General features: G+C 37.5%; 1 protein-coding gene across 2 annotated transcripts in view; it reads left to right on the top strand.

The window, feature by feature from the left end:
* The first annotated feature begins 451 nt into the window (after positions 1-451).
* The window catches only part of LOC126281414 (BTB/POZ domain-containing protein 2-like), a 74,492-nt gene continuing 58,734 nt past the window's right edge, over positions 452-16,209 (top strand). Inside the window, exons 1-2 of one of the 2 annotated variants that reach the window (XM_049980350.1) lie at positions 452-936; positions 1,046-1,621. In XM_049980350.1, the coding sequence (XP_049836307.1) occupies positions 1,047-1,621 (575 nt within the window). In that variant the 5' untranslated portion in view covers positions 452-936; position 1,046. Of the gene's footprint in view, positions 937-1,026; positions 1,622-16,209 lie in introns of both variants that reach the window. The other variant, XM_049980351.1, reaches the window with a different exon arrangement.

Here is a 16,209-nt window from a genome sequence, read left to right as displayed (position 1 = left end):
GAGCAGAGATTTTCACGTGCAGTATCTGTAAATATAATGGAGAGAAAACTTAAATATTTATATAATAAAAATAAATCCTTGGCTTAACTGTAGAAACACTGAGGCAAAATAAAATAAACATTCGTACATAACCCTCTGCCTCCTACTTTTAATACTTTATAGTGATCATACTATACATTATACTATAGAAGTAGAAAGTATTTCTTGCTGTATCTATATATTGTTTAGTAGCGTTTGAGTCATTATACTTATTATAGTTTCAGAATAACAGAGAATGCATGAATTCAAGAGAGTGAAAATGCTAATTGGCCACATTCGTTTAATTGAAGGGCACGAAATGGTCTATCTTTGTAGCTGTTTTATTCCTTCATGAATGACTTTATCAGTAGCCTTTGTTTGAAGATACTGAATTAACGTATATATAAATGTTTAGCAAGACCATTGTTAACTGACACCAGTCGTAACTTTATCACCTTTGATTGACGTACTGCCGTTTATTGTACGTATAATATCTTTGCGCGTAATGTTTTGTTTCGTGATTGTCAAGTGGGAGGTGTTTGTGAGTGAACCAAAGAGTGTCGGTATTAATGTTGTACAAACAATTGTACACTTTTGGTGGTGAAGGAAGCTTATTGGATTTCAGTTGAATGAAACGAATACGTTATCAAGAAAACTGTGTTAATTCGTTAATGTTACTGTTACGATAATCGAAGTATGCTGCTTCATGAAGCAAATTTTCTTCAGCCCTGAACTATTGAAAAACTATACGATAGAACTCGCCGTGCCTTAGTTCTCCAACTGAACTACAGCTTTCAAAGCTGTACAGTCTGTATGGTTAGCGAATCCCTGTAAATTTGTTCATTCACGCCCTGTCTCTTGTAAGTTAAAGTTTGTGGAGGATCATATTTGAAGAAATTAGAAGGGTACCATTTACAGGTGATGCGTTTGTTTTGTGATTTGTTATTTGGCAACGCCCATATATTGGTAATTATGAAACATTAACAATAATTTGTATTTGTCACTTAGCTGGTGTGTCATTTTGCAGTATGTCGCCGGGAGTTTCAACGAAGGATTTATACAACATACTCAATCCATTAGAAAGACCTGCCAGAAACGTAAGAATGGATGAATCGGACGGTTATACGGAGCATGCAGACGTCCCTCAGAATATGTTAACTCTTGGAGCTTCAGGCCCACAGAATCACCTTCACTCAAATTCTGCGGAACGAGACAGTTCTCCATGCAATGTAAACGGTTTTTCTGCATGTGCAAGGCATGGCAGTGTCAATAGTAACGGTAGCGCATCAAATGGAATGTCAGTAGCACAAAGCCTAACGAATACGTCGGCCCACAGTTCAAATAGTCATACTGTTTACAATTGGCAGGCAACGAAAACAACTGTGAAAGAGCGATTTGCTTTTATGTTTAATAATGAAATTCTTTGTGATGTCCACTTTATAGTTGGACGTGATATACAGCAACAGCGTATCCCTGCGCACAAATTCGTTCTTTCTGTGGGAAGTGCGGTGTTCGATGCCATGTTCAATGGTACATTGGCCACAAAAGCTGATGAGATTGAATTACCTGATGTGGAGCCTGCGGCTTTCCTTGCCTTGTTGAAGTAAGTATGATGAACCTTATAGCATGAATGTAAGATAAAAGTTTGTGTGGAATGTTCAATTTGCAGTAGTTTTTAAAATGCTATTAACATTTTTTAAGCTTGTTATGTATTTTTGCATTAGAATATTTGAATCACATTAAATATGTTATGAATGAATTCTTGTTTTGTGGGTGTGTCAGATATTTGTACTGCTGTCTGTGATGAAGGGAATCAAATTGTCAACAGTTGTACTTTTGGACTGTGCAGAGTGACATTTAGTGGTACTTACCTTAATAATACTGTATTTAAATATCCTACTGGTTACTGTGAAATCAGATTTAATACTTACCAGCAAGTATGATTGTTGGATATGCTGGCCGCGGTGGTCTTGCGGTTCTAAGCGCGCAGTCCGGAACCATGCGACTACTACGGTCGCAGGTTCGAATCCTGCCTCGGGCAAGGATGTGTGTGATGTCCTTAGGTTAGTTAGGTTTAAGTAGTTCTAAGTTCTAGGGGACTAATGACCACAGCAATTGAGTCTGATAGTGCTCAGAGCCATTTTGTTCGATATGATAGACCTGAATACAGTTTTCTAAACGTAGAGCAAAACCACACTTTTACATTGCCATTTGTATTTACTGCTTTCTCCTCTGCGACTACATATCATCATTTGATGTGATTGGTTTAAAGCACTAGGATTGTGTTTGGGAGGGTGCATTTAATATCCTTGTTTGGCTATCCAATTTCTTTGCCATATCCCTTAAGGCACAACTCAGATTTTCTCCTTTGAAAAGCTGGATAGTTGATTTCCCTCCCAGTTCTGACCTATTGAGCTCATGCTAAGTTTGTAATGACCTTGTTAAATTCTAGTCTCACTTTTTTCCCATACATATTTTCTGCTTGTGTGAGAAGGATAACGAACTACTGTTTGCCATGAGGTACATACGTAATTTAACTACAAACTGTGGCTTTACGCCTTTACCCTTCCAAAGATGTCATTGCATTACATGGCCATTTTACGCTCTTATAAAGGACTACTGTGAGTAGCAAGTAAGGATTGTTTTGTTTGTGGATTTCAGCAACGAAAACAACAACATAAGTTATTTGAGAGTTAAGGATAGTTTTAGATAAAATCCAAAAAATTACACAAGCGATTCAGACTTCTTAACTTCTACGGTTTTGTTAAATACAATTTCACCATACTCTAGACAGGGGTACGAAATAACATGGATGTTCAGTACTGTTCTTTATTATCAGGAGCTAAGATCTCATGCGGATTTTCAGTACGTAGGGGATTACAGGAGCAACTGATTCCACCTGTCTGCTTTGACCTGTGACATCATCAGTATGGCAGAAATGACCATTCTCAGCATCTCCAATCTGGCGCCTTAGACATCACTATATAACATGGCGACAAACATGAAAATACATGTAAGTACAATATCATCTCCCTCCAAAAATATAATGAAACTAATGGGACAAGCACGTTGCGAACTGGGAGTTTTAGGATGGGGACAAGCTAAATATAAACATAGAAAAAAGCACACTACAATCCTGAACCACACAAGACAACAACAAAAAAAAAAAAAAAAAATCCCACTTTCCACTACACCCACAAAACCATTAGGATATTCCCCTCACCTGCTAGTGCCAATATTCTGTATTATGAAAGTTTTGGGTCATTCCCTGTCAAATCAACAAATGAAACCTTTGTTTTCAACCTTACCCTCTTGGATTTAAATGAAATTAAGTATGCCTATAGAACTCGTAAATAGTCCCACAAATTAATTTTTTCACATATTTCTGATAAAAAGTTACTGAGTAATGGACTTTCGAAAATTGAAAAAACGACAAATTTTTGACTCGTGGAACACTGTTGGTTTGTTTATAACTCGTGCTCTAATTAAGGTAGAACAATAAAATTTACTTCATTGGAAAGCTCTTTTAAAAAGCTTTTATATGATACCAAACATCATTAGTTTAATATATAGATACACATTGTTTATAAAAACAACATTGTTGAATGTATCGAGTTTTGAAAAAACTGTATTTTTAAAATTCTCAAAAAAATAAATGTGAAAGGTAATTTACATCTACATATTGTGAAAGTTTCAACTTGGGATGAGCATGGGATCACTATCAAAAGCAATTTTATGTTTACCATGATTCTCCAAAATCACAGTCAGATAGGTGAATTTCTATTATTTTGCTACACATGAAAATATTACAGTGTTGGATTTTGTTACATGGTCCAAAAATTGTACTTTTGAAACGAATAACTGCTTATTAAACTTTAGTGCTACCTTATTTATTAATAGCTGTAAAACCGGGGGGGGGAGGGGGCGGACAGAGAGCTATCTCTCATTTCAAAGATTATATATAAAATGATTCTTTGGTGTTATTATCTGCAATCTATTCAGTATTTTATCTCTGGTTAATATTGTCAGCAATTTTCACCTATTGTTGAAAGTGACCCACACATTCTTACCCTCTCCCTTAAAACCCACATCCTTTCGTCTTTCCCTCTCCTTCCCTCTTTCCTGAAGAAGCAACCGTTGGTTGCAAAAGCTAGAATTTTGTGTGTATATTTGTGTGTCTTATCGACCTGCCAGCGCTTTTGTTTGGTAAGTCACGTCATCTTTGTTTTTAGATATATTTTTCCCACATGGAATGTTTCCTTTGTTGCTAGTCAACAATCAACCTTCCAAAAGAGTCTGAGAAATGAACTTAAAGAAGGCGAGGTCTTAGCGATCTGTGACTTTTCTGAGAATTACTCCTCTGTCATGCAGGACGAAGTTCAAGGCTATCACTGGACAAACATGCTAGCAACGATTCACCCCATTGTTGCTTATTACAAGGATGGGAACAAACTCGAGCACACAAGTCTTGTAATCATATCAGAATGCCTAACACATGACACTGTTGCTGTGCATTTGTTCCAATCGTACTTGATGGACTTCCTGACTGTTACATTCACTAGAAAAGCAAGAAAAAATATATTATTTCTCTGATGGAGCAGCAGCTTATTATAAAAATAGGAAGAACTTTATCAACCTGTGCCATCATGAAGAAGATTTCCAACCTGAAGCTGAGTGGCATTTTTCAGCCATCTCGCATGGGGAGGGAGCTAGTGATGGTGTTGGTGGAACAGTTAAACGACTTGCAGCTCAAGCAAGTCTGCAACGGCCAAACACTGATCAAATAATGGCACCAAAACAACTTTATATGTTTGCCAAGGATAACATAAAGGAAATGAACTTCAAGTATGCTACTAAAGAAGATCACAAAAATGAAGAAACGAAACTTACGGAGAGATTTGAGAAATGCTGCAAAATTGTAGGGACACAAAAACTTCACACTTTTATTCTTTTAACAAGGACAAAATAATAACAAAAGTGTATTCAAACTCTGATGATAGTAAAATTGAACTGGTGACAGTTTCTGACAGTGATACAATACTGTTCAAAGACATAAAAGGATATGTTGCTTGTGATTATAATGGACACAGGTGGTTAACCTGTGTACTTGAAAAAAATCAGGAGAAGATTGAAATCACAGTTGGTTTCTTACATCCACATGGACCATCACCATCTTTTACATTTCCGAGTCATCGAGACATTCTTTCCATAAGCAGTATTGAAGTAGTGTCAATTGTGAACCCTGAAACTGCCACAAGGCGAACATATAAGTTATCCAGTGCAGAAATGATGATGTGCAACAGACTGATTAATTCGAAGTATGAAGAAGTGCACTAATAAGACACCTATTTGTAAATAATAGTAATTACTAATTGAATTTAGGTCTGCTCTCAGGTATTCATTTCTCTCTGTTTTTTTAAGTTTACATTTTGTATTTATTAATTACAGAAGCATAAAGCATATGTTCTTTTGCCAATTATAAGTTATTTTTAATTTCCACAACAACATATAGCTGGTGAGAAGTAGGCCTAATATCTAAAATAATCTAGTTTTTAGGAATTTAAATCACCACCCTTAACGTAAAATTGCTTTTGATAGTGATCCCATGGTCATCCCAAGTTGAAACTTTCACAATATGTAGATGTAAAGTGTATCTTTCACATAAATATTTTTTTGAGAATTTTAAAAATACAGTTTCTCAAAATTCGATAAATTCAACAATGTTATTTTTATAAACAATGTGTATTTATGTATTAAACTAATGATGTTTGGTATCATATAAAAGCTCTTTAAAAGAGCTTTCCAATGAAGTAAATTTTATTGTTCTAGCTTAATTAGAACACGAGTTGTAAAGAAAATAACATTGTTCTGCAAGTCAAAAATTTGTCATCTTTTCAATTTTTGAAGGTCCATTACTCGGTAACTTTTAGTCAGAAAAATGTGAAAAAATTAATTTGTCATGATTTATGACTGGTGTATGCATAATTCATTTCAAAAAAATCTGAGAGGTTCAGGTTGTAGCACTTGTTGATTAGACATGGAATTGCCCTTTTACAGTGTGTATATACATCCTTCCCGCTTGTTTTCAAACTTAGTTCAACCTGTTCCTGTGAGTGGTGCCGACACAGCAGGTCCTCAAGATAGCTGCTACAGTTGACGTTTGTCAGAACCACTGTGCTGTCATAGAATTCTTGTGCTGTGAAAACAAGACAGTGAGATACATCCACAAAAGGTTGAAAAAGGTGTATGGAGATGCTGCTGTCGATCGCAGTACTGTTAGTCGGTGGGAAAGCAGGTTATGTGATGAAAGCATGCACGGCAATATAGAGGATTGTCCTTGCAGTGGCAGGCCCCGTGCTGCACACACTCCAGACAGTGTGCTGAGAGTTAATGAATTGGTGACTGCTGGCAGATGCATCACAGTGAACGAATTGTCACGCTACGTTGGCATAGGGGAAGGAAGTGTTTGCAGAATACTGAAAGTGTTTGCGTTAAAAAAGGTTTGTGCCGGGTGGGTTCCCAGGATGTTGACAGTGGCTCACAAAGAAACAAGAAAAATGGTTTGCAACGAACTTTTGGAACAGTACGAGAATGGTGGAGATGAAGTTCTTGGAAGAATTGTGACAAGTGATGAAACATGGCCCCATCATTTTTCACCAGAGACAAAGAGGCAATCAGTGGAGTGGCATCATGCAAATTCACCCAAGGGGGGGGGGGGGGGGCGGAATCAAAACCACACCTTCTGCTGGAAAAGTTATGGCTACAGTGTTTTTCAATTTTGAAGGACTCTTGCTTGTGCACATCATGCCAAGTGGAACCACCATAAATTCTGATGCATATGTGACGACACTGAAGAAACTTCAAGCTCGGTTGAGTCATGTTCGACCACATCAGCAAAAGCAGGATGTTTTGCTGTTGTACGACAATGCACGGCCACATGTAAGTCGAAAAACCATGGAAGCAATCACAAAACTCGGATGGAAAATAGTGAAACACCCGCCTTACAGTCCTGACTTGGCTCCATGACTATCATCTCTTTGGGAAACTGAAAGACCCTCTTCGTGGAACAAGGTTTGAAGATGCTCCTTTGTGCAGACTGCCAAACAATGGCTTCAACAAGTTGGTCCAGAATTTTACCATGCGGGTATACAGGCGCTGGTTCCAAGATAGTGTAAGGCAATTGAGAGGGATGGAACTTGTGTGGAGGAATAAAAATATTTCTCTTAAAGGATCTATCTACACACTGTAAAACTTTCACACACATAGAATAAAAGATGGATTAAAAAATATATTGTGCATTTACTTTGGAGTGACCCTTGCAGCTCAACTGTAACCATCAATACCACAAGCCCAACACCTAAAACAACAAAAATTGGAATCGGGCACTTCCCTTAACCTATATAGGTCAGCTACAGCTGATGACACCAAAACACGAACACCTACAACTGAAACAGTTAGAACAGTGCCTCTTCCCCTTCCCTATGACTCATTAAACCACCCTCCAAAGCCCTTTATTGTATTAGTACAAGTTCCAGTTTCGTAATTTTTAAACTCAAAACTATGTTTGCAACTAAATCATTATAACCCCTCTTCTCCAAACTCCTGTATGACGAAAAAGCATGTGAAACTACAGTATTCACCTCCTCAGTATACTCTTCAATTAACCCCACCAATTCGCTCTTAAAGCTCCCCTCCAAATCCCTGAAAACACTATCAGCATACGCAACCCCCGAATAGCAACCCCCCACACCCATAAACCAACCAGAGACTTACCCCTCCCATACTTCCTGTTTCCAATCCATGATTCGTCTGTCTCAACCATCATCCCCGGCTCACACAACTTATCCCTATACTTAACATACTCGGAACACACTTCCCTACAAAAAGGAAACCAATCTAACACCGTCCTCTCACTCACTCCAGTCTCATGTTCACATAAACTAATAGAGGACATATAACAGAAATAGTAAGTCATCAAAACAATCTCTCTCATGGCCAACCTAGTTTATCAAACCAGGTACCGTGTGTAATGCAGCACCAAAGGTTGTCCTTTAGACACTGCCACATGTACTTGTCCCTGGTCTGAGACACCAGAACTCTTGCCAACCTCATATTTTCTCGGCAGACACTACATTTGACAATCTTTGCTATCAATCCAAACATCTGCAGGAACTTAATCGAGGACATCATGTCCGCCCGCAACCTTGCGCTATTGAACTTGATCATCATATCCATATCCATATCCTTGGATCAGGTATGGGGTCTCATATTGGTGTGCTTCCTTTTGACTCTATCAATAGGTGGGACTGTACTAGGCATGGCCTTCGCATTAGCAGGAAAGGGGAGCAAAAACTGTCGGGGCTAACAGCAAATAACTTAAATGGGTCACTATCACAAGTGGTAAAGCATCAGTGGTTACGAGTGACAGAATAGCAGTTTTTGGGGTAGGGAGGGCAGAAACAAAAGATGTTTAGAGACAGTCTGAAAAATGACATTCACACTGTTAAAGCAGGTAGCCAGAAAGCAAATTTTAATGTACACAATTCATGCAGGCAGCCTCTGATTGAAACTGGAGGTATTCAAAAATTGGCAGAAAAATTAGTTTCATCCAGTTATAATTCAGCCAGTGCACAAAATCGGTTATCCGTATTGCATCAGAATATCCAAGGACTAAGGGGTAAGTTTAACGAGTTGCTTATTTATGTTGAAGAATTAGATTTGAGAAAAACAGTTAATATAATCAGCTTAAGTGAACATTATGTGAGCACTGGTATAGATATGCAAAATGTTACAAGATTTGAGTTGGCTTCTGTAGAGAATACATGCAGAAAGGAGTAGTTACCACATTTGTCACAATCTGTTTTCATGTCCAGAATATTAATAAATTTTGCTCAGAGCAGCACTTACAAGCTTGTGCAACAGTAGTAGTATTTCACAATAAGTACTTTATAATGGTAAATATATACAGAGCACAACTTTAACCTCTTCATAAAAAATCTGGAAGCTCTGCTGTCCTACCTCACTGTAGAAAAAAGGAAATAGTGGTTGCTGGTGATTTTAATGTAGATTTATTGAAAATTTCTGCCAGTGAACAACTACTGATTGAGTAATTCTGCCATTCAATTAAATTCCTACTGTGAACTTCGCAACTTTTCTCAAGTCACCAGTCTTTTGACTAGTCTGATGTGGCCCACCCCGAACTCTTCCCCTGTGCCATCCTCTTCATCTTAGAGTAGCACTTGCAAACTATATCCTCAACTATTTGGTGCATGTATTCCAATCTGTGTCTTCCTTTATGGCTTTTGCTCTCTACAGATCCCTCGAGTTCCGTGGAAGTCATTCCGTGATGTCATAACATGTTCTATCATCTTATCTCTTCTCCTTGTCATTGTTTTCTGCATATTCCTTTCGTCCACAATTCTGCACAGAAGCACCTCATTCCTTATTTTATCTGTCCACATAATATTCAACATTCGTCTGTAACGCTGCATCTCTGTTCCATTTTTCCCACAGTCCATGTTTCACTACCATATGATGCTGTGCTCCAAATGTACTTTCTCAGAAATTTCTTCCTCAAATTAAGGCATCTGTTTGATACCAGTAGACTTCTCTTGGCCAGGAAAGCCCTTTTTGCCAGTGGTAGTCTGCTTTTGATGTCCTCCTCACTGCGTCTGTCATTTGTTATTTTTCTGCCTAAGTAGTTTAATTCCTTTACTTCGTCTACTTCGTGACCATCAATCCTAATGTTAAGTTTCTTACTGTTCTCATGTCTGCTACTTCTCATTACTTTAGTTTTTCTTTTATTTACTCTCAGTCCGACTGTTCATTCCATTCAGCAGATCACGTAGTTCTTTCTCACTTTCACTCAGGATAGCAATGTCACCAGTGCATCATATCATCAGTAGCCTTTCACCTTGAATTTTAATTCCTCTCCAGAACCTTTCCTTTATTTCTATCATTTCTTCTTCAGTGTACAGATTGAACAGTATTGGCGAAATGCTACATCCCCATCTTACACTCTTTTTAATCCGAACATTTTGTTCTTGGTCATCCACTCTTATTATTCTCTCTTGGCTCTTGTACATATTGTATATGATCCATCTCTCCTTATAGTTTAACCCTATTTTTCTCAGAATTTTGAATATCTTGCACCATTTTACATTGTTGAATGCTTTTTCCAGGTCGACAAATCTTGTGAACATGTCTTTATTTTTGTTTAGTCTTGCTTCCATTATCAACCACAACGTCAAAGCTGTCTTTTGCACGTCTTTAACTTTTCTAAAGCCAAACTGATCGTCATCTAGCACATCCTCAATTTGTTTTCCCATTCTTCTGTATATTGTTCTTGTAAGCAACTTGGATGCGTGAGCTATTTAGCTGATTGTGCGATAATTCTTGTACTTGTCAGCTCTTGCAGTCTTTGGAATTGTGTGGGTGATATTTTTCCGAAAATTGATGGTACGTTACCAACCTCGTATATTCTACACACCAATGTGAATAGTTGTTTTGTTACCATTTCCCTCAATGATTGTAGAAATTCTGTTGGAATGTTATCTATTCCTTCTGCCTTATTGATATTAAGTCCTTCAGAGCTTTTTTAAATTCCAATTCTAATACTGAATCCCCCATGTCCTGGAAATTGACATGTCTTTCTTCTTCTATCACATCAGACAAATCCTTCCCTTCATAGAGGCCTTCAGTGTACTCTTCCCACCTATCTGCTCTCTCTTCAGCATTTAACAGTGGAATTCCCATTGCACTCTTAATATTACCACCCTTGCTTTTAATTTCACCAAAGGCTGTTTTGATTTTCCTATCGGCTGAGTCAGTCCTTCCGACAGTCATTTCTATTTTGATTTATCTACCTTTTACCTGCACTTCCTATTTAGTTCATTCCTCAGTGACTTGTACTTCCCTGTTCCTAAGTTTCCCTTCTTTCATCGATTAACTGAAGTATTTCTTTTGTTCCCCATAGTCACTTCGCAGTTACTTTCTTTGTGCCTATGTTTTTTTTTTTTTTTTTCAATCTTCTGTGATTGCCCCATTTTAGAGATGTCCATTCCTCCTCAACCATACTGCCCACTGAACTATTCCTTATGGCTGTATCTATAGCCCTAGAGAACTTAAAGTGCATCTCGTCATTCCTTAGTACTTACATAGCCCACTTCTTTGCGTTCTGATTCTTCCTGACTAATCTCTTAAACTTCAGCCTACTCTTCATCACTACTACATTGTGAACTGGGTCTATATCTGCTCCTGGGTACGCCTTACAATCCAGTATCTGATTTCAGAATCTCTGTCTGACCATGATGTAATCTAACTGAAATCTTCCTGTATCACGTGGCCTTATCCGTGTATACCTCATGCTCTTGTGATTCTTGAACAGAGTATTCACTATTACTAGCTGAAATTTATTACAGCACTCAATTAGTCTTTCTCCTCTCTTGTTCCTTGTCCGAAGCCCATACTCTCTTGTAACTTTTTCTTCTACTCCTTCCCTTACAACTGCATTCCAGCTCAGCATGACTATTAGATTTTCATCTCTATTTGTGTATTGTATTACCCTTTGAATATCCTCATATACTTTCTCTTCTTTTCATCTTGAACATGCAATGTCTGCATGTGTACTTGAACTATCATTGTTGATGTTGGTTTGCTGTCGATTATGATACGAGAAATCCTGTCACTGAACCATTCTCAGTAAAAAAACACTCTGCACTTTTTTCCTATTTGTATTGAATCCTATGCCCACTATACCATTTTCTGCTACTGTTGATATTACCCTATGCTCTTATGACCAGAAATCCTTGTCTTCTTTCCATTTCGCTTCACTGACCCCAACTGTATCTGGATTGAGCCTTTGCATTTGCATTTTCAGATTGTATAGCTTCTGTACTACATTCAAGCTTCTGACATTCCGTGCCCCAACTTGTAATTAGTTATTCAGTCTTTTACTCATTGGCTGTCCCCTGCCGGAGATCCAAATGGCGGACTATGCCGTAATCTTTTGCCAGTGGAGAGATCATCATGACACTTTTTCAGTTACAAGCCACAGGTCCTGTGGAGACATGTTATGTGTCTTTAATGCAGTGGTTTCCACTGCCCTCTGCATTCTCGTGTCATTGGCCGTTGGTGATTCTTCCACCTTTAGGGGCAGTTTCCCACCCCAAGGACAAGTGTGTGTGCCCCAAACCACTGTCCGCTCCTCCATCCTCTTTGCAACTAGGGTATGTAAATACTCAGAGACTGCTATTGATAATGTTGTCGTAGACAAATCAAGGAAAAAAATCATGTCACAAAACTAGCGGTAAATGGATTATCTGATTTTGACATGCACCATCTTGCGTTAAATGTTGAAACTGGTCAGGATAAAAAATCTATTAAATCTGAGTATAGGAGGGCAATAAACCAGTAAAAAAATTGAAAATTTTAGGAGATTGTTCAATGATATGAACTGGATGGATGTTTACAATACTTCTGACTCAAATGGACAATAAAAAGCATTCATTAGTAAAGTTGCTTCATCTTTTGAAAATTGTTTGCACCTAAAGGTAACTCAAATCAAACAGAAGCCTAAAAATAAACCATGGATTACACAAGGAATAAATATATCCTGTGGGACAAAAAGGAGACTGTATCTACCATGTAGGAACATCTCTGATGTTAGCAAATTCCATTATTGACCAAATATTCATCTCAGAAAGAACTTACAGATTCACAAGCAGAGTACTGAACATGGGTTATAGTGATCATGTGGCACAGCTGCTGTGTATAGAAATGCCAACAACAAGTGGTAGCAGTTCCGGAAAAGTAGTTGAAAAAAGAACCTTTTCTGAAGATAACATTAGAATTTTTAATCTCTTACTGGCGAAGGAGAACTGGGAAAGCATCGCGACTCAGAACAATGTTGATAGCATGTACATGAGTTTTCAGAGCATCTTTCTTCACTATTTTAATGTAGCATTTCCAAAAGTAGTAAAAACAGTAAAACCTAACAATAATAAGCAATGGGTAACTAAAGGCATAAAAATTTCGAGTGAGAGAAACAGATTTCTGCAGTACTCTTGTAAAAAATATAGAGTGACCCAAGAATTCGCAGATTATTCAAAAGCCCACAAAAGAATCCATGTTAGAGTAGTCAAAGAGGCAAAAATTATGTGGAATGACAATTTGATAAGAAACTCATCTATCTAACAAAATGAGATCCACATGGAGAGTTATAAAGAAAGAAACTTCTAGTTCAGTGCCAAAGAAAAAGAATATATCATTAACACTAGGAGGCTCAAAAGTAACAGACCCAAATTCAGTTGTGGAAAAATTCAATGAATACTTCACCTCATTAGCTGAAGACCTCATTCAAGTACACTGTCGAGGACCAGTCCCAAGTTTCTCCACCAAGTCAGTGACCTTCATTGCTTCTATGTATGTGTATGAAACAAACCCCCAATGAAATTATAAGTAACATTAAATCATTAAGCAATAAAATGTCAAGTGGTCTTGATGAAGTACCTGATTTCATATTTAAAATCATGTGCTCACCACATAGTAAACCCTTGGCAAAAATTTTCAACCTCTCTTTAAAAACTGGTGTATTCCCAGATATTTTTAAAATAGCAAAAGTTTCACCACTGCTAAAAAAAGGTTCTTTTGAAAAAAATATTAAACTACCGACCTGTGTCACAGTTAAGTTCCTTCTCAAAAATTCTAGAAAAACTCTACTATGACAGGCTTTTAAGTTTCATAAATAAATATGCACCTCTTACAGTACAACATCATGGTTTTAGAAAGTCTAAATCTACGCAGACAGCAATTTTCGAATTCTTAGACTGCATTTTAAAATCCCTTGGTCAACATAAATTATCTGCAGGTATTTTTCTAGATCTATCAAAAGCCTTTGACGTTCTGGACCATAACATTTTGCTCGAAAAATTAGAAATACGAGTAGTAAGAGGTGTAGCAGATAGCTGATTGTGTTCATATCTAAAAAACTGCAGGTAGAAGGTATCACTTCAGTATGAATTCAACAAAATGAATAAAACAAGAATCAACTCCTTTCTTTCTAGGGAATTACCAATAAAATATTGTGTACCACAGGGCTCAATCTTAGGTCCACTACTCTTCTTGATTTATGTGGACAACTTAGTTGAATATATTAGTCCTACAAAAACTATCCTGTTTGCTGATGACACCAGCATATTGCTCACTGGATCCAGTCTAGAAACTTTGCGGTCCACAGCAGAAAGTTATATGAAAAGACTTTCTGAGTGGTTCACAAAAAACAAACTCATTATAAATATTGAAAAAACTGTGTGTGTGTATTTTCATTTAATTCCTCCAACTAATCAAATGTGTCACAAAATTCTTGGGTCTTTGGGTTCAGTAAGACTTAAAGTGGGACACACATATAAATAACTTGAGTAGAAAACTATCATCTGTGTGCTATGGCCTAAGAATTTTAAAGCCTACAACAAGCAAAACAACCTTACTGCAGGCATACTATGCACAGTTCCACTCACTAATCTGATACGGGATCATTTTCTGGGGATATTCAACTCTCAGTGTAAAGGTTTTTGGAATGCAAAAAGGAGCTTTAAGAATAATTTGTGGCCTTAAAAAGATTGAGTCCTGTAAATCCCATTTTACTGAGCTTGGTGTTCTAAATGTTCCAAGTTTATTCATTTTTGAAACTATCTTGTTCACTAGGGACTACCTCCTGAAAACAGGCAAACTGCTACAGAACAAAAGTGTACACAATTGTAGTACCAGAGGGGAATAAAATATACATCAAAAATATCACAGGGCAACCACCTGTCAGAGGAGCATAATTAACATTGGTGTAATACTACACAATAAGATACCAGAGGAAATAAAAAATACTACTCATCCAATATTTACAGCTAAACTAAAGGCATTTCTAATAAAGCACTGTTTCTATTCTGTCAGAATTTCTGAATAAGTAACAAAATTAATTGTAGTAGGTACTTAGTTTTAATTGCTAATACTATGTATTATTGTAACTTATCTTTGACCTGTCCAATATCAATTGTACAATTTGTGCTATATGATAAAACTGGACCAATAAAAAATCAAATCAAATCATTGTAATGCATTACAAAGAATACTGCAAAATACTGAAGTAAGTAATCCAGAAGGCTAAGCAGGTTTGTTATGAGAAGAGAATAATTACATCAGGCAGCAAAATAAAAGCTATATGGAATTTAGTGAAGACGGAGACAGATGGGGCCAAAAAGGAAGGAGGACAGGTAGAGTAGCTCTAAAAATAAGTGAGACATTGGTAACAAGTGCATATAGTGTTGCAAACCTCTTAAACAAGTGCTTTGCTTCTAGTACTGACAGCTTGTGGTTATCAGGTTTGGGTCGTGCAGGGTAGCCTCATGGATTGAGGCGTCTTGTCACAGCTCACGCAGATCCTCCCGTCGGAGGCTCAAGTCCTCCCTTGGGCATGGGTGTGTGTGTTGTCCTTAGCATAGTTAGATTAAGTAGTATGTAAGCTTCTTAGATACCGATGACCTCAGCAGTTTGGTCCCATAAGATCTTACCGCAAATTTCCAATTTTATAAGGTTTGGTAAACAGTGCAGTGCAGTACCTGGGGCCAGTCTTCACAATTAACTTCAGTAAAAAGGAAATAACACTCATGTCTCCCAAAGAAGTAGCATCCATCATAAAATCCTTAAAATCTAAATATCCTATTGGTTATGATAAAATATCAACAACATTGATTAAAGAGTGATCACAAGAGCTGAATTCTGTCTTGATGTATTTGTGTAATGAATCTCTTATTGGAGGGGGGGGAGTGGTCACGTGGAAGATTAGAACGTGGATCTCTCCTGTCGCAGTTCAGTACTGTGACCATATAACCACGATGTCGTGGCTAGCACTCTTGGGCTTGGACTGTTCGTTGTTTCTGTTTCGCTTCTTTTTCCATAGTTCAGTATGCCTTCTACCTGTTTTCGTGCTTGAATAATGTTCAGTTTTTAATGAACTATCCACTGGGCTTCCCATTAAATTTGGGGGGGGGGGGGGGGGGGGTTACCCTTGTGAGGATCTATCTGTTGACTTTACATGTAGCAAAAACATTCTAAGATTTCCTAACAGACTCTTTTTTATACCATCTAACTGCAAACTGTTGTAGGCTACATCCGTAGCCTTTCTCATTGATGAATGAGATA

The sequence above is a fragment of the Schistocerca gregaria genome, chromosome 7, assembly GCF_023897955.1.
Source record: "Schistocerca gregaria isolate iqSchGreg1 chromosome 7, iqSchGreg1.2, whole genome shotgun sequence".
In the NCBI taxonomy this organism is placed as follows: Eukaryota; Metazoa; Arthropoda; class Insecta; order Orthoptera; family Acrididae; genus Schistocerca; species Schistocerca gregaria.
Note: the sequence above shows the minus strand (reverse complement) of the source record. Positions and strands in the feature narration are given on the sequence as shown.